Source organism: Apodemus sylvaticus, chromosome 8 (genome assembly GCF_947179515.1).
Source record: "Apodemus sylvaticus chromosome 8, mApoSyl1.1, whole genome shotgun sequence".
Lineage (NCBI taxonomy): Eukaryota > Metazoa > Chordata > Mammalia > Rodentia > Muridae > Apodemus > Apodemus sylvaticus.
The window spans coordinates 63,366,400-63,392,433 of record NC_067479.1 but is presented as its reverse complement, the minus strand read 5'-3'; the positions used below and the strand labels follow the sequence as shown (position 1 = coordinate 63,392,433).

Below are 26,034 nucleotides of genomic sequence, written 5' to 3'. Positions count from 1 at the left end.
GCACCTGCCCTCTCCAGGCTGGTTTGACTGGTGCCAAGTTGGATAAACCTGGCTGAGCTTGTTTGTGGTCTACTCATGCGGGATGTGTGTGTCTGTGGCAGGGGGCATGTAACTGAGCCATTGCCTCCTGTCAAACAAAGCTGCAAGCTTGTGTCTGTCTGCATGAAGGCACAGTGGCCCAGGGAAAGAGTCCAGACAGAGCCCTGAGCACTGGCCGCAGGCCCCTTTCTTAAGCTCTCTTTCTCTGGCTGGCTGGCTGAGAGCAGGTCCTTGACCTCGCCTGCACTCTCCCCTAGCATCCTCTGGAAGGCCTTCACCACTTCTGTATACCCAGGGAAGGAGAACCTCAGGGTGTCTTTTGCTCAGGGGACCTCTAAGGTCCCACTGAAAGAAAGGTCTGGCCTAGCCAATCAGCTACCCTCTCCAATCGCACACTGGTTTCCAAGACAGAGACAGCATGGGAGTCACTTTGTTCCTTTTAATCACTAGGAGCCTCTGGTCTATATTGAACGTGCTCCACGTTGCTTTTCTCGCATGCCCTTGAGCGGTAGTCACCAGCCTCCTACTTCTTAGCTTTGCCTTTCTTTCCTTTATTGGCCTTACTAGCCTTAGGAGAGTCCTCTAAGGCTGTCGGGCCAGCGGTGATACAGGCAAGTGGGGGCGGAGGAGCATTGAGACTGAGCGTTTTCTTCTGCAGCCTCAGGTCCAGGATGTCAAAGGCTGCCTGGATCTCATACTGTAGAAGCTCCTGCAGGCATGCGATCTGGATGTGGATGGCTTCACTGACCAGACGCTCCAGAGCCTGCAAGATATGCACCAGTGAGCATGCTTGGAGGACAGCCAAGGCCCATCCTCCTCCCGTCAGCTGTGACTCTGTGGTGGTGGCCATCTTCTGTGGACACACCTCCTGTCCACCCGGCGCTCTCCCTCACTACAGCCCATTGCTTCCTCCCTTCCCACTGTCAAGTTCAGGGTAACAATTTCCTTGTGTGTGTCACTCATTCCTCACATGCTTCTGGAACCATAAGCCAGAGATAACTCATAATCCATGTGGTCATAGTAAGCTTCTCCCTTGTAGCTCGTAGTCCTTGTCACTTCATTGGAGGGGACAGACAGAGCTTTAGAGAGTAAAGCTTCCAACCAGCCAGCTACAAGAATGTGAACCCAGCCCCCATTTGCTATTATAAAGGACACACTGTGACCCCTTTCACATTCCTGACCCTGTAGTGTCCTGGAGAAATGAGGAAGGAGAAGTTGTGAGTGGTGTCTGGAGACGATGAAGGATTTATGTTGTAGGAATGCTGTTGTTTGTACTATATACTTAAAATCTGGTATACAGTTCATCTCAGAGTATTCCCTGGATTTTTACTTCAATATAAAAATAATGTTCTTCCCCAGCGTTAGGAGAAGATTGGACTCTACAAAGAAGAGTACTTGTCCTGTGGTGATGGGTATTGAACGCCTCCTTTGGGCTTACTGCCAGGGATCCCAAGCTCTGTCAGAGAGCCCCAAGGAAGGTCAAAGGGATCTGAAGGGCATGGCGGAGCAGTGGAGGGAGTGTTGGGAGCAAGAGTTGCTATCAGGCAGCCTTCCCCTGGCCTAGCCTACAGACTCTAAGGTATCACAGAACAAGGTTCCTTAGGGACCTGGAGACAGGCTGTTCCAGGGCTTCCTGGACTCCCACTGGATGTCTGTTGTTTTGTGACTGAGTCAAGGTTGGCCTTGAACTCCTGATTCCCCTGCCTTCGCTTCCTGAGTGCTAGGATCATAGATGTGCACCTCCATGCCTGGATGCCCACCTTGGATGTCTGCATGCACTTAGACTGCATGGTCTTGTCCTGTTAGCATGAACCAGGAGCCTTGGCCCTGGATGAGCGTCATCCGAACTGCTGGGATATTACTATTTTTCCTATGCCTAGTTTTGAACTGTAAAGGAATACTTATTTGGCTGACAAACTAGAAGCCTAAACTAACCAAACAACAAACAATGGAACCCTTTAAAACAAACTTGCAATTAGTTCTCCTGCTGAAACTGTGCATTCTCTGTCTCTCTGTCTGTCTGTCTGTCTCTCTATCTGTCTCTGTCTCCCTGTCTGTCTCTGTCTCTCTGTGTCTGTCTCTCTGTATCTGTTTCTCTGTCTCTGTCTCTCTATGTCTGTCTCTCTGTCTCCCTATCTGTCTCTCTTTTTGTCTCTCTGTGTCTGTCTCTGTCTCCCTGTCTGTCTCTGTTTCCTTGCCTGTCTTTCTGTGTCTGTTCTGTCTTTCTATGTCTGTTCTTTGTATCTGTCTCTCTGTCTCTGTCTCCCTGTCTGTGTCTGTCTCTCTGTGTCTGTCTCTCTGTATCTGTTTCTCTGTCTCTGTCTCTCTATGTCTGTCTCTCTGTCTCCCTATCTGTCTCTCTTTTTGTCTCTCTGTGTCTGTCTCTGTCTCCCTGTCTCTGTTTCCTTGCCTGTCTTTCTGTGTCTGTTCTGTCTTTCTATGTCTGTTCTTTGTATCTGTCTCTCTGTCTCTGTCTCCCTGTCTGTCTCTGTCTCCCTGCCTGTCTCTGTTTCCCTGTCTTTTTCTCTGTGTCCATGCCTGTCTCTCTGTATCTGTCTCTCTGTCTGTCTCTCTGTATCTCTCTCTGTATCTGTTTCTCTGTGTCTCTGTCTCCCTGTCTGTCTCTGTGTCTGCCTCTGTCTCTGTCTCCCTGACTGTCTCTGTGTCTATCTCTCTGTGTCTGTTGTCTCTCTGTGTCTCTGTCTCCCTGTCTGTCTCTGTGTCTGTCTCTCTGTCTCTGTCTCTGTCTCTCCCCAAACCCCTCTCTGGGCCATCTGCTCACATACTTTCTCTGAACCCTTAAATCCTAGGTCTTTATGATGATGTTTCTGACTGCAGACAAAGGGCACTTAGATCTCCATCAGCTCAGAGACCTCTGTTACTTTGATGATACACTCAGTGGTATCTGTCACCAGTCAGCAACAACGTGAAAAACTCAGACTTCAGGGTTAGCAGGCCTCAACCAACTGTGAACTCGACTCCACGGTAACTTGGTGGCATTGGGCAAATGATATTCTCTAACCCTCTTATGACACCACCAAAATGGGGACAAGAGTTTCTACACTTCAGGGATGTTGTGCAATGATGTGCGTGCAAAGTCTGTGGGAAATCCAGACGCCTATGCGGCCTTCTGTCTTCCCTACCAGTGCAGACAGCGAGGGGGGCCTGTGAGTGAGTCCAGCCTGCTGTGTTTCAGAGATCCTGGGGCAGAGCCTCACCTCCCTCCTCAGGGTTGGCCGGGGCTGTAGCTGCCCTGGAGCCTCCTCCACCCCGAAGGCCTTCTGCAGCATCTGGGCCTGCTCCATGCGCAGCGTCTCCTTCAGCATCAGCATGTTGGTGCGTTTCTCCACCTCAGCTGTGCTCAGCTCAGCCACCTGCTGCTCATGCCTCCACACGTCCCTGTCTGTGCCGTCCGTCAGTGGAAGGGGCTGGGGTGGTGCACACATCTGCACATGAGCGACCGTCAGGTTGACCTCCTGGTCCTGACTCAGGACATACTGGTAGAGTCTATAGTGCCTGATGAAAGTGTTGTGGAAATAGTCACAGAGGGCCAGCAGGTGGGTGACGTTAAACTGCTTCTGGTAATCTCGGAGCTTCTTCCCCAGGATTGTCACAGCCTCTGTGATGGAGCAGCCTGTCGGTACAGAGCAGTAGAGTACAGAGTGTAAATTGGGCTGGGAACCCGGGCTCGAGCTCAGAGCCTCCATCCTGACCCTGATTCTCCAGCGTCACTCACCATTTCCCAAGAGCTCCGGAGTGCGGCTCATTCCCCATTTGTTTCCCCTGTGGTAAACTGTATTTATCGCACTTTCTCTAGGGAATTATCTCATCCTGGTGTGTTTAGGCTCCTGCTCTGACTTGCTTCAACTGTGTGTTGCACTGTTTCCACGTCCAACTCCTCAGAAAGGAAAAGGCAGAGCAACAAAGGGTCTCTGCTGTTTGTGGAGAAGATGGTGGTGACTGGAGATATATGTCCAGGTAACCATGATAATGGGGACTTGGGGACAGAGCTGGAAAAACAGGGTTCACCTCACCCAGAGTCAGTTCTGAGAACAGCACCAACAGCGAAGCTCCTCGGAGGGCGGTCAGTCCTCTCCCATCCCTCCCCATGCCTGAGCCCGCTAGGTGCGTCAGTGCAATGGTTGGAGGCAGACCTCCATCCAGGCTGCCAGGACTTGACACAGGAATTGGTTCCTGAAGAGTCATGGCGCCTGCTATGTACATCTTGCCACGTCTTGGGCAGAGCCAGCAAGATATGGCTTGAGAACACACGACCCTCACACAACCAGGAGAGCCAGTTCTCATCGACGCCATGGCTAGACACGTTGAGCATGGTCATGCGTCTCCTTGCCCTCCTCTGTGGGAGGCCAATGCAGGGTCACACATGCTTAGACTGCAGGCCCCTGTAGTGGCCATGGAAATCAAGTGCTGGATGCAGGAGCCTGGCTTTCTCCTAAAGCTGGGGTGACTCAGCATTTCTCTTCCTTATCTCCTCCCATCACCTCTTAGTTCCCTGGCTTTAGAGCTGTAGAGGAGTCTTCACTCTGCCCTTCCCCATTTTCTGGATTTTTGTTTTGTTTGGTTTTTTTTGTTTTTTCGAGACAGGGTTTCTCTGTGTAGCCCTGGCTGTCCTGGAACTCACTCTGTAGACCAGGCTGGCCTCGAACTCAGAAATCCACCTGCCTCTGCCTCCCAGAGTGCTGGGATCACAGGCGTGTGCCACCACTGCCCAGCTCCTTCCCCATTTTCTATAGAGGGGTGACTTGGGTCTGCTCCTAAGGTGGCATTGAAAGTCTGCCACCTTAGTTCTTCACCTACTGGGCTCCTCGAAAGGCTGTGCTGCTCTGTGTGGGGATATTGACCGTTTTCACGCTGAGGACCTGGGGAAGAGGTGGTGTTGCCTTGAAAACAGCAGGTAGCCAGGAGCCTGCTTTGCAGAGAGTCTCCTTAGGGGATGTGGGGAGATTGCCTGGTGTATTTTCACATCTGTGACTGTGACCAAACCCTTCAGATTCAACTTAAGGGAAGAAGGGCTTCTAGTATTTTGGCTCATTTTTAGTCTGTCACAGTGGGGAAGGCAGGACATTTGAGGCTCTATCTGTGTCAGTGTATGTGTGAAGTGGAGGGTTAGTCAAGGGAGAGTAGACCAGAAAGCACAGCACTGAGACAGGCATTGGCTGTCACCTTTGAAGGTCCATGCTCAGCACTGTAGCCAGGTAGGGCCATCTCCTAAAGAGTCCATGTGACTCACCAGGAAGTGAACATTCCAAACACGACTCTTTAGGGAACATTTCAAAGTTTAACTGTTAACGCCCAGGCTCCTCAGGTGAGTGGGGAAGAGAGGTGGGTATAGGCTGGAGCCTGGCGTAGGCAAAGCAGGGCCTTCATGCAGAGCAGGGCAAGCTCGGTGTTTTTGTCTCAGCTGTGCTTTTGTCTCAGGGGAAGGCCCTGGCTTGGAGGCCCGAGATACCCATCCTGACCCTTCCTAGTTTTACATTCAACATCTTTTGCTTGAATGTAAAGTTGTGGATTGTATATATTTACCTCAAAGGCTTATTGGAGCTTCTGTGAGCTAACATATGCATTTGCCTCTCCTAGAGCTACAGGGCAGAGAGCCACAGATGCTACAAGGGCAGAGGAGCTATGCTAATCATTTGAGAAGAGTTTGTCTCCCTCTTCCTTTCCTCCCCTCCTCCCTCCTCCCGCTTCTTTCATTGCTTCTGATATCCCTCCCTTTTCCCCCAACCCCCACCTCTTTCTCTTGTTTTTCTCCTTCCCTGCCTTCACCCTTCCTGTCTTCTTCAGCTTCCTTCTGAGCTCCCCTTACCCTTATTCCAAGGTCAAACCGTCAACTGTCCACAAGTCTATGAACAGCCACTGCTTGTCCTGTAAGGAGGTACAGAGCTGGGTGCTGGTAGTGCTGTGATAAAGAGTCACATCTCTACCCATGAAGAGCGGGTGACAGAGGCCATAGCCATGGTGTTCAACAAGGCAAGGGTTGGGCCGGAGGAGCGCTCAGGATGTCTGCAACCTGAGAAGAAGGGGTTGACCAGCTGCTTTGTTCTGACTAAAAGAGGCAGAGCTAGGGAGGGAGGTCAGTCTCGTGTGGAGAGAAAGAGTGAGCAAACAGCATGACTCAGGTTGGGGACAAGATGGGCCCAGTACAGTAGAGTCAGATAGCCCGCAGCAAGTGTTGGTGGCAAAGCAGGTGGCAAGCGAATGGGAAGGCTCCGTGGGCCATGCTCAATGGCTGTGGCTTAGATTTCAGGAGCAGGCACTTAGGGACATCTGAGCAGCAGGCCCCTCAGTTGGGTACCAGCCCGGCTCCCTCTTGCTGTGCCTTCTTTTGTTGCTACTTGCCCGATCAACTCTGATGTGTCTGTCACCTGTATCCACTGCATTTCTTGTGGTTGTAACCTAAATCCCTGACAGAGGCCATTGGAAGCTTTATTGGGCTCACAGTTTTAGTCCCTCACAGTAGGGAGAGCGTGGTGAAATGGGAGAGCGTTCGTGGTGGGACTACATAGCAGAGGCTATCTCATTTGGTGGCTCTCAGGAAGTGGGATGACAGTGGAGCCAGAGGCAGGCATCCCCCTTCAAAGGCCCTCTCCTAGTGACTGCTTCCATCCCGTCTACTTACTCCTCTTAAAGGCTCCACAGCCTACAAAATAGGGCCAGGGCTGGGGACCGAGTCCTCATAACCTAGGCCTGTGGAAGAGGTTGCATATTCAAACCCTGATGTCATCCAAGTTCTCTGGCCTCTTTTTGCTATTCTTTTTGTGCTCCTCTGACCCATACACTTTCTTTTCTTTGGGCTACATAAAGCTATTTTCATGCAAGTGCATAATGCACTTTGAATATCTCCCATCCTGTTACCATCCTTTCCCCCTTCCACCCCTCCCTCTCCATCAGTCTCATGGTTTTCTCTAGCCAGTATTGCTTCCACTTTAGTGCCATCCGTGCATACATGACATTGGCTCCGCAACAAATACACAAACAGTGAAGCTAGAAGGATAAAGGAGCCAGATAGAAACCCACGTAGCTAGAGCAAGAGTCTAAAAGAATACACCAAAGAACAGATTGCTTCTTCAGCACACAGTGCTAACAAATCTAGATATCCACATGCAGAACGAAACTAGATTCCTATCTGTTGCATATTAGTTTATTAAAACTCCAAATGAGTCAAGGGGACACACCTTCAATGGGACAAAAAAAAGTAAGCTTTAATTATGTTCTGTAGTTCAGTTCTGGGACAACCGTGATCCTTAACTCTGATTTTTTTGGGGGGTGGGTCTTGAACATCACCGGTTAGTGGAAAGGAAGGACTAGGCCCAGGGGGACCCCCTGACTATGCCTCTCAGCTCTGCACTTTAGAATCCCTGGGGCCATTCTAGAATGTAGATAGTTCCCTATGAACACAGCCCTGTCTCATCCGTGTCAGAAGGTGAGGACTGGTTCCCAGGGCAGGACTGCTTTTAGAATTTCTTCTTTGCATCTGGGATCAAAGCCAGGAGATCTCAGCCTCTGGATAAAAGGTGAGCAGCAGGAACACAGAGCCTCTCTTCTCTGTGATCACATCTAGGTCATCACCCTCCTGCTGCTGGGGTCTTTCCTTCACGGGCATGAGTCTGGGGCCGCTCAGATTTGTAGGGATATTGACAGATTCGCTTCTTCTTTTGGAGGGGGTTGTAGTGGTTGAAAAAAAAAAAGACATGAAATGGGCAGTCTTGGCTTCTTTGAGGGCACACGTATGCTGCAAATTGTCAAGAACGGATGATGCAAGTCTTATCTCCCGTAGTTCATTCAAGGCCCAGGATGAGAAAGGAGAACAGAAGGGGTAGCCAGAGGATGTGTGGGTGCTGAAGAACGGGTGGTAGGGAGTTCCTCAAGCTCAAGGAACACGTAGAGCTTTTAAGTTCCTCCCAGTTAAGCACTACAGTGCCACCCCAGGGCTCTGGAGGTCCTGAAGCAAGAGATTGAGTGGGCTTTAGACTGAGAATGCCAGCCACGCAGACGGACCATCGCACGAGTCATCCTGGAGGAGTGACAGGAAGTCATTAAGGCTGGCCTGCAGGCCTGGGGGAAGCACTGTGTGTGACCACTCATGAGGTGAGCCTTCAGAGCTTCTCACGGATCTTCACAATGAACTTGCCAGAAGGTGCCCTGTTCTGCCTGCAGCCTGGCCTGCCCAGCATGGGGGGCGGGGCTGCCCCTCTATGTGGGTGGCCATGTCGACTGCTTTCCCCAAGGCCATCCTGTCCTCTGCAGCCCCAGCAGCCATGCACAGAATTCAGACTTGTGTCATGTCATCTGTTAGGCCCAGCCATGTCCGAATCTTCCCGAGAGATTGTCATACAGCTTTCTTGAAAGGTAAGGAAACACTAGTGTAGCCTTTGCCTGGGCCAATGGGAAGAGTCCCTGGTTGACTCTGAACTCCACTGGAGACACTGTCTGGGCTCAGTAGACCTTGTCCCTTGCTGCTGTGAGGTGCACAGTCGGCTCCTTGTGTCCTAGTGACTCAGCATGGAGGGATTAAGTCGCAGAAGTCTCTGGTAGAGGCAGGCAGAGCTGGGCCTGCATGCTGCTCTTCAACAACAGGGAGTGGCCTTCATTTGCATTGGCCACTGGGAACTTCCTGAAGTCTGTCCCCAAACCCCTGGAGGCCCACACCTGTGAGGAGGAGCCGAGTGGAGGAGGAGAGGAATGATGGGAGAAGGGTGTGGGGGAGGATCTGGCAACACAAGACACTTGCTCCAGCACTGAGCATAAAGAACCTGGAAGGGAAGCACTGACGTCTCCATAGCAGCACAGGAGAGGAGCCCAGCCTGAGGGAGGGGAGGACATAGGACTAGTGAAGAGGGGCTCATCTTTCTGGATGGGTACCGGATGACTTAGGTGTCTCCGACAAGATAGCCTGATTGCCTTGTTTTGGATCCAAGGCAGAAGAGTCAAGCCAGGACACAACCTGACAACTTGACTTTCCCAGTACCTGAGCAGCAGAAGCTGGCCTGAGAAGAGGAAGGCAGAGGGATTCTCCATCCTGTCACCTCTATCCAACTCCATTCTGTGTTCTGCAGCACCCAGAAACCCATGCGGTGACCACCAAGGCTGTATTATCCTCAGGGCTGGAGGATACCACAGCATCACATCACATTTACCTATGACACTTGGGCCCTGAAGCCCTTCTCAGCTCGGGGAGGCTCACACTGACCTATCGAGGCTCAGAGAGAGGCTGAGAGATTCACTCAAGGACACACAGTTGAGGACTGGCAGAGTCAGAACTCAACCCAAGCCACTTGCCTCTAAGTGGCTTCAAGCTCTCTTTGTAGACATTGAGAGGTGGATGCAAGAAAGAAGGTTGTTCTGCACTGGGTACTATCTCAGAGATGCATGGACTGAGCCAAAGACCTCGAAAACAAACTGACCCAAGGAAACCAAGCAGTTTCAATATGCGATGAGCTCAGTCTAGTTAACAAGGTGGAGCGAAAGGAGTGGCCTTCACATCTCCTTGGGGTAAATCATCTCTCTGGACCAAAGGACCTTGCTCTGTAGATTGATAAAGTGAGGTCCAGAAAAAGGATGGGTCCCTTCGCAACCCAGGGCCTAGCATTGGAGTCTGCTTCAACTCCTAACCCTGGGAAAGGGCATTTTTCTTCTCCTTCTTGCCCCTAAATCCTGGGACTTCTTGTGGTTAGAAATGTCTCTGAATGTAGCTGGCCACAGTCCCCAAGGAAAGGAAGGGATAGGCCAGGGCAGGAGCCGATATTCTAGATATTCTACTGTTGTTCCAGGACTGTGCTCTGTGCCTGCTCTGCTGACCAGTGGTGGAGGACAGATGACATTTTTAGACGACAGCTGTGAAATTTCTCCACCTTTGCCTGACCTCATTTCCATGTCATCTGTCTATCCCTAGGTCTCCGAGATGCTGGTTCCCTTTCTTTTTGGGGCAAGTAGTCCCCTGAGGAATGCCCTCCTTCCTGCAGAGGCCAGTGGTACTACAGGGACAGAAGACTGGGTAGTCTGGTTCCAAAACCCCTGAGGGAAGACCTTCAAGACGCCTTTCAGGCTGCCGGACTGAAACTTCCCCTCTACCTTGGCCTTCAGATTGAGGACCAACCTCCTATCACTCATCTCCACCCCCACGGTTGACAGTCACTGTGACACACACACACACACACACACACACACACACACACACACACACACACACACACACACACACACTGAGCTCAGAATGGCTTTGACATTGGGAGGTGAGCTCAGAGTCTGGCTTCTCCACAGAGCAGCTCAGTGAGCCCATGAGAGCCCAGGCTGAGGAGTCAAAAAGATGCAGCTCACACCTGGTCGCAGCGTGTCCTCACACGCACAGGTGATTCTCTTTAGAAATCAGTGCTTTTATCTGGAAAATGGAGCCAATAAAAATCTTGCCTTGTCAGGTCCAAAGAGAGTGACTGTCTCAGGCTTCCCATAGTGATAAATGATGTACTTGTGTGTGTGTGTGTGTGTGTGTGTGTGTGTGTGTGTGTGTGCTCATCCTCTTCCTCCTCCTTAGGCCTCTACTGGTACCTCCCTGAGGATAATCTTGAATGTGTCTGTCTGGAGGTGCGGTACTAAGTTAGGCCCTGAGTCCTGGGTACAGAGTGAATTCCATCTGGTGTCTCAGTGGGAGATTGGACATGGGTGACAGAGAGAAGTTTCTAAAGTGTGCTCTTGGATGGGTTGGGAATAGATCAGTGGGAATAGAAAGTGACTTCCTGGGTCCCTTTCCACTCTAAGAAGCTGTGGGGATTTCCATGGAGCTGACAGTCCCCTGAAGCATAACGGGCTGCCGTGGGTGCTGGGAGCCATGCTCTGCAGTGTGCCACAGCTTAGGAAGTGAGTCCCACCTCTGCAGTCCAATCATCTTAACCGTCACCCCTGTCTGAGATGAAAACAACCAAATAATCCTCCTGTGTCAAGAACACGACTCTACCCCAGCCTGCCAATCAGCTACTTTAGACATCAGCTCTCCCCTGGAGCTGGGGCTTCAGCTGGCTGAGGAGGGACAGGAGTAAGACAGAGAAGTAACAGCTGGAGGACAAGCCTGCAGGAGACCAGCACATCTGTCCACAGGGGGCAGGCATGGCTCACAAACACAGCTTGCTCCTTCAGTCTGGCCCAAGACACAGACCCCACTGAGCCCCTTCTGCTGGAGGCTGGTATCAGTCCCCAGTCTCGTACAGATGACTCGGTTAGCAGCACACCTCCAGGTATCTTACCTGGCCCTTATGCCAGATTCCCATCCCACTTGAAGAAGGGTTCTCTCTCAGGCTACCTGTCTACCTCTCAGGCCTGCAATCCACCCCATGTGCTCAAGGTCCTTGACTCAAATGAGAAGTCAACAGGTAGGGCGTGGATTCTGAGTCAGACACAGACCTAGATTCACATCTTGAACCCATTTACCCCAGGTGCATTCTTAGGAAAGTTAATCTCCCTGGGCCTCAGGTCTCACCTTTAAAACACTGCTTTTCATACCAGACAGTAAGGAGAATGGTTGACGCCACAAATAACACTAGACTTTTCTAGCCATCCTTGGCAGGACGGATGGTCTGGCCAGGGAAGAAGAATTTCTTTGCAGTAATCCTGCGGACATAGTTTCAATGACCCCACTTTACACAGTAGTTGAGTATCTCACCCTTACCCACCCTGAATGGTTCTTTGCTTTTAATATGGACTCTTGTGGTATAGTCAAGATGGCTTCCCTCTCAAAACCTCCTATCTCAATCTCCCAAGTTCTGGGATTATAGACATATGTCACCATATAGACATAGGTCACCTCACCTGGTTTCCTTCTTCAAATTTATACATTGGACACCTAACTTCCACCCCAATGAGCTCAAACTGCTTTATTTTATTTTATTTTATTTTATTTTATTTTATTTTATTTTATTTTATGGGATAAGGCTTTTTAATGTAGTTGGGATTAAATGATGTCATGTAGTCTGAACGAGGCCTTATATGAGAAGGAGTGGACACATGCAGAAGGGGACTGTGGGAGGGCATGGGAGGTGATGACAGGCTAGAGGCCAATAAGAATAGTCTTAGGGACAGGACTTCCAATACCTCCTGTCGGAACTGCAGCCTCCAGAACAGCAAGGAATCGGATGTATGCTGCTGACTCTTACAGTGTATGGCTATTGCAAGGGTGGCCCGAGGTATCCTATTCACCCAGCGGACGGTCTGAAGCGAGAGTTGACAGTTTGTCCCAAGAAACATTTTACATCCCTTCCAAAGGCCTCCGTGGAAACCTGGGCAAAGAAATTCTATCTAACGTTTCCATCCTGGCCTGGTCTGAGGCCCCTGCTCCTCCCTGGGCAGCAGGAAATGACATTTGTTCTCTGCTTTGCTGGCCTGGGGTGCTGCAGGGTGAGGGTCCAGAACTTCTGCGTGGCCATGGCCTGGGTGGAAGAGCCGTGCTGGGTAGCCTGATGAATCATTGCTTACTCCAGGTCTGGGTTGTTGGGGACAGGCAGGTGGCTGCCTTCCCACCCTCTGGTGGCCTGGTGACATTTCCTGGAGAATCAGGAGTGGCCTGGGTGGAACTAGAGATGCCAGGACCATGATACACACTGCTCTGCCTCTATCAACCGGTTCTCTAGTCTGCCTTCCTCCTGGCCCCAGGATCTTGTGGCCAGGCAACAGGACAGGGGTGTCTTCCTACTTCATGTGTCCATATTGTTATGGTGACAAAATGTGGAAGCAGGTAAGCTGGTTGGGGAGAGTCCTCCAAGCAAGCAGAGGGTAGGGGCTGCAGAGTGAAGCTGAGGTAGCCCAGGCTACCCCAACTCCCTTCGTCTCTCCTTCCTGCCCCTGGCTTCCTGAGCAGCTCCATATCTGTAGCTCCCTCTTCTCCTGAGCCTCCTGTGCCCTTTCCTGCCATTCTTCCTCTGCCAGGATGTGCCCGACTGGAAGAACTCTGCCTCTTGACCCCCATGGTTGATGATCTCACCCGAGGCCCAGGAGGCAGCTGGATGTGAGTTGTCCGGCCTTCCCGGAGGCTGGCCCAAGAAGGTGCCAAGTACACATCTCTTTCTTCTGGCCTGGAATCGAGGCCAGAAGATCCTGGGAGTCCTTTGCCAGGATGGAACCAGCTTATGCTTTTGAATAAAGGGCCGCCCTTTCCCTCCCAGTGCTGGGCTCGATTGGGCAAGGAGATAAGCTGAGTTGGCAGCCATCCTGGCAGGGCTCTGAATCACTGTTGTGCAAACACAGCCCCTCCTTAAACGCTGCCTGCCAATGCCCTCATCTGCCGTGCAACCATCCTTAGCCTAGGTTACCCACAACAAAGCACCCCAGGGAAGCCACCTGCCAAGAAGAGCAGCAGCCAGGGTAGATGTCAGCCGGAACAGAAACTCTGATGGTGTCACCCTGTGGCCCCCACTGCCTGAATCCTATGCCAACACCTGCCCTTGGTGTGAGGTACCTAGGAGGGGCTGGAGCGGGATGCAGGATAGAGACTCGGGTGCCCTCACCAGGACAGTGCACAGTCTTCACTAGGGCAGGTAGGTGGTGGTGCTTGTGTGCATGTTTGCCAGGGTAGGTCATGGCCCATAGCAGCTGGATTAGAAGGCACTTGGAGATTTCCTAGGCTTCCTTTGTGCTGACCCATAACCTGAACCCATCTGCAGATGAAGGGAAGATAAGCGGTGCCTTGTCTGACTCCTTCTCCTGAATGATTAGCTTTTCATTTACTCCAGTACACTAGACAGAACATCCAGCAGAGTGACTGGCCAGCGGTGTGCAGAGACACAGCTGGAGTTAACAAACACACCCTCTGTCTGTGTTGGCGTTTTCTCTGCTGGTGAGACCCCAGGAGATTCCAATAAATGAAGGCCGGGTTCGCTCGAAGAAGCCAGTGTAATAAGTGACTGTTTCAAAAATAATTATGTGGGACAGGAAAAAAAGATATTGATGCAAGGGCACTATTGTGTGATTACCAGTCCCATTTGACCCAAGTTGGGGGGTGGGTAGGATAGATTTCCATGCCCAGGAAACAATACCAGGCCATGATGCTGGAGGGGGCATAACAGAACGGACCATGTTTGTCTGGTTTATCTTAAAGCATAGAAAAATGTAAAAGGTTACCATCTGTAGGGGAAAAAAAGCAGCTACACACATTGACAAAAGACTCCAAAGTGTGGTCAGTGACTGTCCACGTCAGCTGGCTTCAAGACCTTTGATACAGCAAATGCTGCCTCTGGCTTGCAATTTTTTTCTGTTCACTCTTTTCAGCTTTCTCCCACTACTTTGTGTTGCTGATGTGGTTATTTTTCTGTTATTCAGGATGCTGTCTTCTTCAGCTTTGCTTCATTTCCAATAAGGAGTGAGTGGCATAGAGACTTCTGACCAGCTTCCTGCATTTCATGGATTTGGCTCCTGTAGTGTGATCATCACAAGAACTGCTGTGCATGGTATAGAAATGCAGTCACCTCCTCACTACATAGAGAGATGTCTTTACTGCAATCTGCATTTGTGAAAGAGAAAGTGTCTCAGGATTTCAGCTCTTTTAAGAGCAAAATGGATGGTGGTGAGCTAGTGTGTGTGTGTGTCTGTACATGCATACGTGCATGGGTTCATGGTGTGCATGTATGGAGGCCAGAGATCAATGCTGGATGTCTTTCTCAGTTGGTTTTATTTTTTGAGACAAGGTCTCTCATTAAACTGGATCTTACCATTTTGCTAGCAAGTCCCCGGGATCTACCTGACTCCAAACCTCTTGCCCACTACCCCCTAGTTCTGGGGTTGTAGACAGACACCACAAAGCCCTGCCTTTATGCGCTTGCTGAGGACCCCATCTCAGGTCCTCACACTGGGGCAGCGAGCAATCTAGCAATTGAATCATTTCCCTAAGCCAGCTTTTAAGAATTTTTATTTTTTGCAGGTTCACCGTTCAGGATCATGGCCTAACAGTGAACCTGGGTGGCTGGTTCGGGTGTGACCAGAAGGAAGAGACCAACAGTGAACCTGGGTGGCTGGTTCGGATGTGACCAGAAGGGAGAGAAAAGGGAGACGAAGATCAGCACTAGTGTTGGGCAGAGCTGAGGCAGAATGCTCCATTGCTCCAGCATCACTCCTGCAGAGCGGTGAAGGCAGACGTCAGTGAATCACACAGAATCATACGGAAAACGCGGAGTTCTGAATAGGTGGCTGGTCCAGGGTCAGGTGAGCTTGTCCTGGTGAGCAACCCACCAGCAGTGGGGGTGACGGTAACACTTGGCTTCCACGCTTGTGAGAGTCTTCTAGCTTACAGCCAAGCTGTAAGCACAGCTTTCCACTTTTGTGCCCTCACCAAATTTATTTTGAGACTGAATCTCACCTTGTAGCCCTGGCTGGTCTGGGACTCATGTTCACTGTGTAGACCATGCTGGCCATGTGCTCACAGAGACCCCATCTACCTCTGCCTCTCAAGTGCTGAGATTACGGTGTTCTACCATCCCCAGCTTTATGCCCTCCAAATTTAACACAGCTCCAGCTATGTAGCTAAAGAAAATAGGTATGCAAATCAACACTTATCCGTTATGGCTATTATATTTTAGACATTTTTCAATAGATTTAGTTTTACAATTGATTAAATACTACATTGAATTTACGTATTAATGAGATGATCTGCTTGTTTATTTAAATATAAAGATACATTTTTGATAAATAGTTGATACTGTGGAATATAGAATATTTTCAACATTTTTTAGATTCAATTAATATTTTGATTTTACGATGCTGCGAATACTTTTTTCAAATAAATACATAGTCCAAAATGATAGAAGTGTATCCAGGGCCCTTTCAGAAATTCATAGAAAAATTTGTCCTAATCTCAAGCCAAAATCATTGAATGATATCCCAATGAAATTTAAGTCTGCAACTCAAATAGCGATGTTAGAAACCAAACCTTCTAATACAACACAATCCGAAAATGCCCTGGTGTGATGCCCAGTGAGGAATGACGGTGGGAAATACACTCTTCGCTTTTAGTAGTTAAGTCATTGTATTTCCATAATGGTCCTACAGTGACCAGCTCACTCCTGAAGGGACACCCTCTGAGGAGCACAGCCTTTGTGGGGACAACCTGCTGTTCCAGGACCCGAGAATGAAGTCCATGAACGGCTCTGGGGAGGGGGTTGATAAACTTGGTTTATATAAGCAAAGGAAAGGTAATGCCGTGAGCATCTGGGGTCAGTGTGGAGTGCAGTCGTGGAGAGCAGGGTTGGGGAGCAGAGCCCAGGACTGTGCTGTTTCTGAGCTCCGCGCCCCTGGTTCCTGAGAGCTCCCAGGTGCCCTCAGGGACACTCTTTACCTTTGGTTTCCTTGAGCAGCTCTTCTGTGAACTTGACCACCTGGACCACCTCGACCCATGGGAAGCCTTTGCCCACAGCAAAGATGACACTGTCATAGAGGGTGTCCAGCAGTATGCTCCGGCGAGCATCCCTCAGCTCATCAAACTCCTCCCAGTTCAGGAGCCTCCGCAGGTGCTGCCGCCCCTGGGGTTTCTGCAGGGGGAAGGAGACAAGGTCATCACTGGACATGCACTGATGTGGGGTCACACGTACATCCTGAGAATAGCCAGGCATGTGAGCACACCCAGGAAGAATCCGGCTTTGGTTTCTTAGACAGCTGTGCCTCCCCTTTTCTGGGGACTTGTTCTTTTGGGTGTGCTCCCATGTGTGTTGGTACACATGTGTGGGTGTGCTCCTGTGTGTGTGTGTGTGGGGGGGTGGTGTGAGGGAAGCCTCGGGTGTCAGTCATCACACATAGCCCACTTCGGGTTTGGGATGGGTCTCACTAGCATGGAACGAGCAATGCTCGCTCCCTCTCACCTCCCTAGCTGTGGGATTATAAAGCTCTGGCACCACCCATGGGTGCCTATGTAATCCACTCTGGGGATGAGACTCAGTCAGGTCCTTGTGCTTGTGTGACAAGCACTTGGCCAGTTTAGCTGTCACCCCAACACCATTGATCATTTTTACTAACATTCCTTTCTTTGAGAGTTCTCATGCTCATCAGTGCAGCCCAGGTTTGTATGCCTCCAATAAGCCTCAGGTTTTGAATGATGGTTTCCCCCTTCTGTTCCCTAACACATGCTAATTTCTCTCCGAGACTACTTTCAACTGGCTAACCTGATGCATTCATGCCAGAGTGTAAACAGCTGATGAAGAAGAAGAGGTTTACTAAGGCGATGCTTAGTCCAGGCACCCTTGTGGGCTGAGAGAAGACCGAAAGGTTAAACGTTCCCCTCAGTGTTCTATAGCCTTTCTAGAAGGGTTGTAGAGGAGAAGCAAGAGCCAATTCAAGGATAAGAAATGGGGAGCTGCAGAGACTTGCTATACACAGGAGTCCACTCCCCAGGATAAGGAGGCTCTAAGTGGAGGAACCAAGGAGAACAATGGAAGACCCTCTGATAGTGAACCTAGAGCCCTGCTCTTGGCCCCCAGAAGCTTCTGTTTACTACATTCCTCTGTGCCGTGCAGCTTCTCTCTGCCGCTCCCATCAGCAGAAGTCCTTTTGCCCCTGCTCACATGTGAGACACAGATCCTGGGAGCTCGGGGTCCAAGGCACCAGATGGCAGGCACTGTCTCCTCTCCCTCCCCTATCCTTGGTGGGCCGGTCCATAGCCTAGACGTCCCTGTGGGCCCGAAACAGCCTCTAGAATTCCAGCCTCAAGCATCCATCGCGCCAAATTCAGGAGCAGTGACTCTGGAATTCCAGCCTCAAGCATCCATTGTGCCCTCAGAGGTGATGTGCTGGGATGTTAGAGGTGCCACTCAGGTAGACAGCATCCACGAGCCTCACTGGCACACCTGCCCTTCCCCACCATATCCACCGGAGCAAAGGTCTCGAAGAACCCAGATCTTCACCTGAAACTGGAAGACTTCCTTCACTCCCTGGGGTGTTAGGAGTGCCATGGCCCTGACTCCTCCCAGTTGCTAGGAGACCTCACTGGGACGCACTGGGTTCCCGGAACCCTGGCAAAGAAGGCTAGCTTTGTTATGTCATGGGATTCCTGTACTCCATCTAGTTCCTTTCATCCTGGTCCTTCAGAAGTCTTTTGCTATAGGTCATCCTTGTGCACCTATTCAGGGATGCCCCCTTTCTCCTTATTGTCAGCCTCAACTGTCAACCTGTTCTACACACACACACACACACACACACACACACATCACATACACACCACACATACACACACACACACACCATACACACACATACACACCACACACACACACACACACACACACACACACACACACACTCCCTCATTCTGTACATCCTACTAATTGCAGCCTAGGTCTTCCTGTCCTTCTACAGGTCAGACTTGATCTCCATACTAAGCTTCACACACTTGCATCCATTCAGGATCTACCCCAACCTGCCCCTACCCCCACCCAGTGGCTTCCATCATTCTGTGATTTCAATATCATGATTTTGCTTTGAGGACCCAGAAAGCAGCTAGGTAGGGTGCCCCAATTGCTGTGGCCAAGCACTTCATGAGGAGTCGGTTTTTCTCCTGGCCTCCCCTGTCCTGGTAGTACCTGGGAACCTGGTAGTACCTAGCAACTCTGGCTCTCCTCTCTCTCACTGCCCATATCCAGAGCCCCAGGAGGAGGGCCTGGAAGCACTGCCTGGGGACCATGTTCTCTCATGTGCTGGTTGGTTCACTGTCAACTTGACACAAGCTAAGGGTCACCTAGGACCCTTAACTGAGAAAATGTTTCCATCAGATTGGCCAATAGGCAAGTCAGTGGGACATTTTTTTCGATTAATGGTTGATGTGGGAGGCTCCAGACCACACTCTAGGTGGTGGCATCCCTGAGCAGGTGGTTCTGGAATGTATAAAAAAAGGAAAGCTGAGAAAGCCATAATAGAAGCCAGGCAGTGAGCATGATTTCTCCATTGTCTCTGGTTTAGTTCCTGCCTCCGGGTTCCTGCTTTGACTTCCTGTCTTGGCTTCTTTCAGTGATGGGCTGTGACCTTAAGCCAAATAAACCTGTTCTTCTCCAAGTTGGTTTGTCAGTGTTTTATCACAGCAATAGAAAGCTAACTAAGATACTTTGTGGGGGAGGGTAGGGGAAGGGATCTTTCTCTTTTCCCATTGCCTCTAAAATGCACCCTTACCCTTTTCCCTGCCGACTCCTAGCCAGGGGAATTTAACGATGGTGTCCATGTTCTACATCTTGCTGTACTTGGAGCTGAGCTTCTCACTGGATATCTCTAAACTTTCTTTCATGTTAACCATGCCCCTGAGTCCCCACACAAATATATGCATGTTATCAATTATGTATATTTGGCTGAGCCATGATATGTAGGCATATATCAAACTCCAAGCAAGGCACTGCGAAGTGGCACTTAGTAGGTCTTTGACTTGAAGCCATCTCACCTTGAACAGGGGAAGGTCAGGAAAGGGTTTTAGGAACAAGCTGACCCCGGCCCCTTCCTAATCACATGGTGAGGCTTCAGTAAGGCTGTAGACGATAGGAACCAGGCTGGCTTAGTAGGTAGGAGAGGCTTGCAAACCTCTTCCTAACCATTTCCGCCTTCCTTTGCTGTCTTCCCATCAGGAGTGCAGAGATGACTGTGTAGCACCAGGTATCATGAGTACAAGACTGAGACTCCCACTCTAGGTTCTCTAAGGACATCAAGGCCATTGCATCTCCATTGTTTACCTGACAAGACTGTCCTAGATGAGAGACAAGGCGGGAATACCTCGCATATCTGGTTTCAGCTGTTGGTGTTTGGGTTTAGAATTCCCAGCAGCTCCTCAACCCTCAGTGCTGTAGGCTTGCTTTTCTGAGGCTCCAGGTGGGTCAAAAGAGGTCATTGGGACGTGGGCCAAGCAAGGAGGAGGGGCTCGTTCTCACAGAAAGCAAAGTGATTTTCCAGAACCAGGAAGTGGAGGCTCAGAAGCTGCAGGATGCCTCTCCTGTCACCCATGTGAGCTGCATGACCCACTTCCTGTAAGGACCCTGAGAAAGTGACAGTCTGCCAGTCAACTGGGGAGAGTTTTTTAGTACTAGAGGAGGCTGGGAAATCTGCTCCTTGACACAAAAGTAGTGCCACCAAGGGCAGTACAAGTGGTGCTGATGTGGGTCTATGCTACCTGCACACATCCTCTTGACATCAATTCAGCCTGCCAGAGCCTGAAGCATATGGAGCAGGTGGAGCCTAGCTGGTCCTGGAGAAGGACAAGGAGCATCAGCCCAGGTGACTGTGTCAGTCTGGTCTTGTAACTGGGAGAGGGGGACAAGCAGCTCAGAGAGGCGTCTCTGGGATAGTGACCCTCAGTACTTCCTTTCTTCTCCACCTGTTTACTCAAAAATGACCACTGAGCATGTGAGAAATGTTTGGCCACATTAGAAATGAGCAGTGATTCCTGCAGTGTAGTCCCATTTATTTGGGGAAGCATAACTCCCGGCAAGTGCTGGGAGTTAGGTGGAGAAAATGCAGGTGCTGGAGAACATAGCCTGTGTGTGGCGACTCGTGCGAGCTGTGTCCCTTACCCCCTCCTTCCTGTGAAGGACTTCCTGTTGAAGTCCTTAGTACTTCAGAATGCAAGTATGCTTGCACATAGTGTTTTTAAAGATATAATGAAGGTAAATGAGAGCTTTAGGAGGGACCCTTATCCAGTGTGGACACCTTAATTTTTAACTCCCAAACTCAGGAAACGGAAGTATGTGTCCATATTGGAAGGGGCAACAGACATAGAAAGACCATCCATGTGAGGTCACAGATATCTGAAAGTCACCAAGGGATGCCCCAGGAAGAAATAGTCTTTTGGACACTTGACTTTGAACACCCAACCTCCAGAACTGAAGACATGTCTGCTCTTTGAGTCTTTGGTGTGTAGCATGCGGTTACAGCAGCCTGAGCAGATGCACAGTGAATGCTTGGAGGCTCTGTGGGGTGGCTGGGATGAGGCGTGTGTGGGTCAAGGGGCTGGAGCCAGGATTTGGAGCCAAGCCGTTGCTGTGCCTCCTGTAGAGAAGACAGCATTCACTCACAACTTGAAAAGAAGAGAGTGTGGAAAGGGAACTGGAAAGAAGATTCAGGAAACAGGAGGGTCCACCATTTCAAAAACCAAGTATTGTATGAGGCTTCTGCTGAGTCTTCATCGTTGAGTGCTCAATGAATCTTATGGGACCGTAAGAGAAGAGTGATGTAATCTAGAGTAAATCTGGCTTTCCTGATTCTGTGTCTCTTCCCTGTCCCCCATCTCCGATTTATTTAGGCTCATGGTTTCATAGGTTATCCAATGGTCACTCAGCTCTGTAGATTCTGGGCCAGTACTGAAGCAGGGCATCGTGGTGGTAAATACAGAATAGCAAAGCTTCTCACCTTACAGGAGCCAGAGAAGGGCAGCGGGGTGATGGGATGTTAGAACAGAATACCATGGGTATGCTCCCCAATGGCCTACATCTTCCTCTTGGCCTCCCTCCTAAACTGTCAATTCTCTGTATTTGTATATACTATTTGTCATGTGCTTCACGACCTCCATTTGCAGGCTTACTTGGTGTCTTAATTTGGGTTTCATTGCTGTGAAGAGACACCATGACCATAGCAACTCTTATAAAGGCAAACTTTTCATTGGAGCTGGCTTACAGTTTCAGAGATTCAGTCCATTATCATCATGGGTAGCATGGCAACATACACACAGACTTGGTGCTGGAGAGTCAAGAGTTCTACATCTTGATCCGAAGACAGGCAGAAGGAGAGTCTCTTCTGCAGGCAGCCAGGAGGAGGGTCTCTTCCAAACTGGGTGGAGCTTAAGAATAGGACCTCGAAAGTCCACCCCCACAGTGGCTCACTTCCTCCAAGTCCACACCTCCTAATGCTGTCACTTCCTATAAGCCAAGCATATTCAAACCATCACACTTGGCTTCAGTGGTTTTGTTTTTTTCTCTATGTACTGTGACTTTGTGACTGTCCCTGTGACTTTCTAGGTTCTGGCCAGAACCAAGACTCACAAACAGGACTCATAATGTGCTCTGTTCAGCGGAGATGTTAGAGTTATCCCTGGCCCTATCACCAACCATGTAACTGGTCCATCCCTCCTCTACATATGAGGTTAATGGCATCACATAAACCCAATCCCAAGTGAGCACTCCTCTGGCCTCTGTGTGCTTATGCAGATCTTTAGAGGAATAGCATTCTTGGGTACCAGTGGCCTTGCACACCTTGCAGAAGTTCAGTAGATAGGCACGAAATAAGCAGGTGCAGACTGAGCCTCCTTCCTGATGCCCATGTATTGGAAGAAGCAGGGCTAAAGCCTATGAGATCTGACAATCTTTCTTGTAACTTAGCAAAATGCTTCAGGTAACCAGGCCGGCACATTATGAGCAACCCTCAACCCCACCCCCACCCCCACCCCCTGCGCCTGTGGCCCACATCTATGCCCATTTGCTCTCAGGGATGACATGATGTGCCTGTCACCTAGAATGAAACCCTCCTTGATTTCATTGTGGAAATGACCTGGCTGGAGTAAGTGCATGGCAGCTCAGCTTCTGTCTCTCAAAGGCAACATCACCAGGAATTCTCACAGGTGGCTCTTTTCTCTCTGCTGAGCATAGCAATGAGGTGCAGACCACAGTTCATCCCCTTCCTCACAGCAACCCTGGACCTAAACTGGGACATTTTTGCAAAACAGAGGTTCTTTCACCTTCATAGAGAGTGGATCTGATTATTCCAGGCTTTTATCATGTCCCTATGGGTGTGGTCAACAGACAACCAATATGGCTGACTCAGTCTGAGGTGAGTAATGGGAGCCCTAGAGGGGATGCTAGATGTCAGCTGGTGGAAGGAAGAGCAGGTGAGAGCTCCCCCAATGCCTGAGAAAGGCAATCAAGGAAGGAAGGATTGATTTGGGCTCATATATGAATACAATGTCTGTCCTAGTAGGGAAGGCTTAAGGAAAAACAGCTTGGAGCAGCCCAGAGCCCCAGCCCTTGGAATAGTGCCACCTACATTTAGGGTGGGATTTCCCACCTTAATAAACTCTATCCAGAAACTCTCTCATGAACATGCCCAGAGATTGTTTCCGTGATGATTCTACATTCCATTAAGTAAGTTATCAAGGTCTTCCATCACACTGTCCTGTTTCTTTGACAACTCGCCTTGGGCCGGTGGTCCACAACTCCCATCTCTTTCCACTTAGTTCTCCAGCTTGTGTATCACCAGGGCCGTGGCCACTGCAAGGGTTGACGTCGAGTGGGGACCCCTGGTGCTTGAAGGCTCCCTGTGAGCACACAGCAACACTCTGCTGTCCTCCCAAACATCCTCTCAGGCCGAGCGCCAGAAGCCATTTGTGTAACTGCACAAAGCTAATTATTCTCTCTGCAGATGGTGATCCCCTCTAATCCTCTTGGGCTCCTCATAATCCAGCTCTACTGGAAGCTGCTGAGGTGGTGAGTCTCCCTGTGAGAGATCCAGTGGCTGGGCAGAGAGTTCTGAAAACCACAGAAGACCATCCAGAGGCATGTCCAGAGGGTCCATCAAAAGGCCAGTGGGAGAAGATCAGCATCCACCTCAGCCTGACCTTGATTAGCTGTTCCCTGGGCTCAGAGAGCCGAACCATGCCCAAGTGCTCGCTGGAGGACGGTGAGTGGGTGGCCACCTGTGAGGCGAGACGCTGAGGGGATGGTGGGTAGGAAGACTGACTCTGGGAAAAAATGGGGAGGCTCTTCTGCTGCAGAAGCTGATGGTGCCACAAGGCTCCACTGCCTCCCTGCTGCCTGCTGAGCTGGGAGCAGGTCATGTTGAAACACGGTGCTGTTACAGCAGCTGAGTTTCAGGTTCCTGCCAGTTGATTTATGGGTGTCAGTGCTGCAGCCTGTCCGGTCCTCCCACCTGGACCTGCAGGGGGAATGATGCAGTCGCTGGAGCCAACAAGAGGAAAATTCCTTCCCAGGACACTAGGGTCCCACAGTGGAAGGAGGGGGCATCAGCTGGCCTTACAGGAGTGAGGATGTCCAGGTGGGGCTGGTACCCAAAAATGGAGCCAGTTTGCTTCTCAGATGTAGACCTCAAGCAGACCTGGGTGAATAGAAAATGTTGAAACAGGGCCAGGAGGTGGGGGGGAGCTGGGACTCAGTAGTAGAGGGCTTGCCTACCATACACAATGCCCTAGGCTGGCAAAAAAAGAAAGGAGAAAAAGGGCTTAGAGGACTCTGGGTATGCTTTATGGAATCTTCTAGACTAGCCTCAGGGTTTGAATATTTTGTTCATTCCTACAAGAAGTAACCAAGAAGCAGAGAGATTAGGTGCTAGAAGGACCCCAGAGTCAAACTGAGGACTCTTCACAACCAACGACTCCTTGAGAGGGTGGGGATAGTGCCACTCCCCTGGGCCAGGTTCAATGATGGGGAAGCCAAGGGTGGAGCAGTAGGTGCTGTGAAGGTCACAAGGCCAGTGAGCAGGGTTCATGCTGAGTCTAGGTTCCTCAGACCAGCTCCAGCATGGTCATCACTGTTCCTGAACCTCAGCTTCAACTTTCTCACGGAGGCCACACCCTGCATCCTGTCACTGAGCACTAAAAGCTCCCTCCATGGAGGGGAAGTCCCCACCCTCCACAACTGCTACATAGTGATGAGAGAGAGGTGAGAGGCATAAGCCACTGCCTCATCATGACACAACTATGGCTGAACCCCTGAGGAAGATTGCAGCTCAACCCTCAGGAAGGTGTTTGCTCAGAAATGCATGCAGACAGAAAGTGGAGACTCCACCCCCACTTCCCGAAGGAGTGTGATCGGATCCGTATTTACCCTCTTAGAGACAGAGACCTCTAAAAATCCTCTTACAAATACGAATGACCTCAGACAGGCCTGCTAGCTTTCTTAACCCAGGAGACAAGAGCTATCTGTTATTCTCAGTACCTCAGTGTACTGGTGTGTGTGTGTGTGTGTGTGTGTGTGTGTGTGTGTGTGTGTGTGTGAGAGAGAGAGAGAGAGTGAGAGACAGAGAGAGAGAGAGAGAGAGAGAGACAGAGACAGAGAGACAGAGAGAGAGAGAGACAGAGACAGAGACAGGGAGAGAGAAGGAAGGAGAGAGAGGTTTACATGTGGGCGTGCATCCAGGCAATCATGTGGGCATAGGTATGACATGTCCGTGCATGTGTTGATGTGCTCATGTGTGTATATGTTTAAGAGGAAAAGCTGATATGGCAGGGGACCCGTGGCCTCTCAGTCACATGTGGGCCCTGCTTTGGCTGGCCGGGGAGTGCTCTGTTCTCTGGGTTTTGGTCTACATGGTAGAGAATGACAGGTGACCTGAAGGAGACCACCCGTACCTGGCATCCCCACGGCCCAGTCCTCAGAACCTTTCGCTGAAGAACCCACTTTCCAATCCTTTAATCATCATGGCTGCTTTCCTCTGAACTCCTTCCAGGAGACCTGTGTCACTCCATAAGTATGTCACATAAATTAGTCAGTAAATCAGTCTGTCAGCAGTTCTTGAGCAAGCACCCCATGGCCCGCAGGAGATTCTGGGCAGATACAGCTCAACTCCTCTGCAGTCAAAAGGGCTTTCACCTGCCTCAGATCTGGGGTTCACTTGGTTAGCCATGGCCTGCAGCCTTGGGGACTTATGGAGACCACATCAATCCTTTTTTTTTAATGTCACCATTCCCAAAAGATAAGGGCCTTCACCCAGCATCGCTGAAAAGCTTGTATGTAGACATTAGCTGGGCGCCAGCTGCATTCTGAGTTTGTCTAGGCTGTGAGGCAGGGACAATGGGTGGGACGTCTCTGGCCACCAGAGCAAGAGACAGGTGAGTCAAGAGGTAAGCAGAAGGCTGCAGAAGCAATAAGGGCAAAGAGTCCTGGTCAGGGGCCAGTCACGGCCAGGGTTGCAGACCGCCAGCGGTGTTGCTATGTGGGCTTCTCTGCAGAGCCTGATTTCCCAATACACTCTGATGAATCTGAGGTGAGGTTGCTCAAAGAATTCAGAACCTGAAGGAGAGCAAATTAGTATTTT

General features: G+C 50.4%; 1 protein-coding gene across 1 annotated transcript; it reads right to left on the bottom strand.

Moving 5' to 3' along the window:
• Nucleotides 1-562: 562 nt before the first annotated feature.
• C8H8orf74 (chromosome 8 C8orf74 homolog) lies at nucleotides 563-17,975 on the bottom strand. The gene is made up of 4 exons (XM_052191209.1): nucleotides 17,928-17,975; nucleotides 16,370-16,562; nucleotides 3,258-3,673; nucleotides 563-802 (listed from the first exon to the last, which is right to left on the bottom strand). Exons 1-4 carry the CDS (start codon nucleotides 17,973-17,975, stop codon nucleotides 563-565), a joined length of 897 nt encoding a protein of 298 aa, XP_052047169.1.
• Between the last annotated feature and the right edge of the window lie 8,059 nt (nucleotides 17,976-26,034).

Excerpts from the sequence above, each read along its gene's own strand:
- C8H8orf74 (XM_052191209.1), bottom strand. The coding sequence starts at position 17,975 with ATGGCACTCCTAACACCCCAGGGAGTGAAGGAAGTCTTCCAGTTTCAG. Across the intron at positions 16,563-17,927 it reads AGGAAGTCTTCCAGTTTCAG|AAACCCCAGGGGCGGCAGCA; the intron begins GTGAAGATCTGG and ends TTCCCCCTGCAG. Across the intron at positions 803-3,257 it reads GGCCAACCCTGAGGAGGGAG|GCTCTGGAGCGTCTGGTCAG; the intron begins GTGAGGCTCTGC and ends CATATCTTGCAG.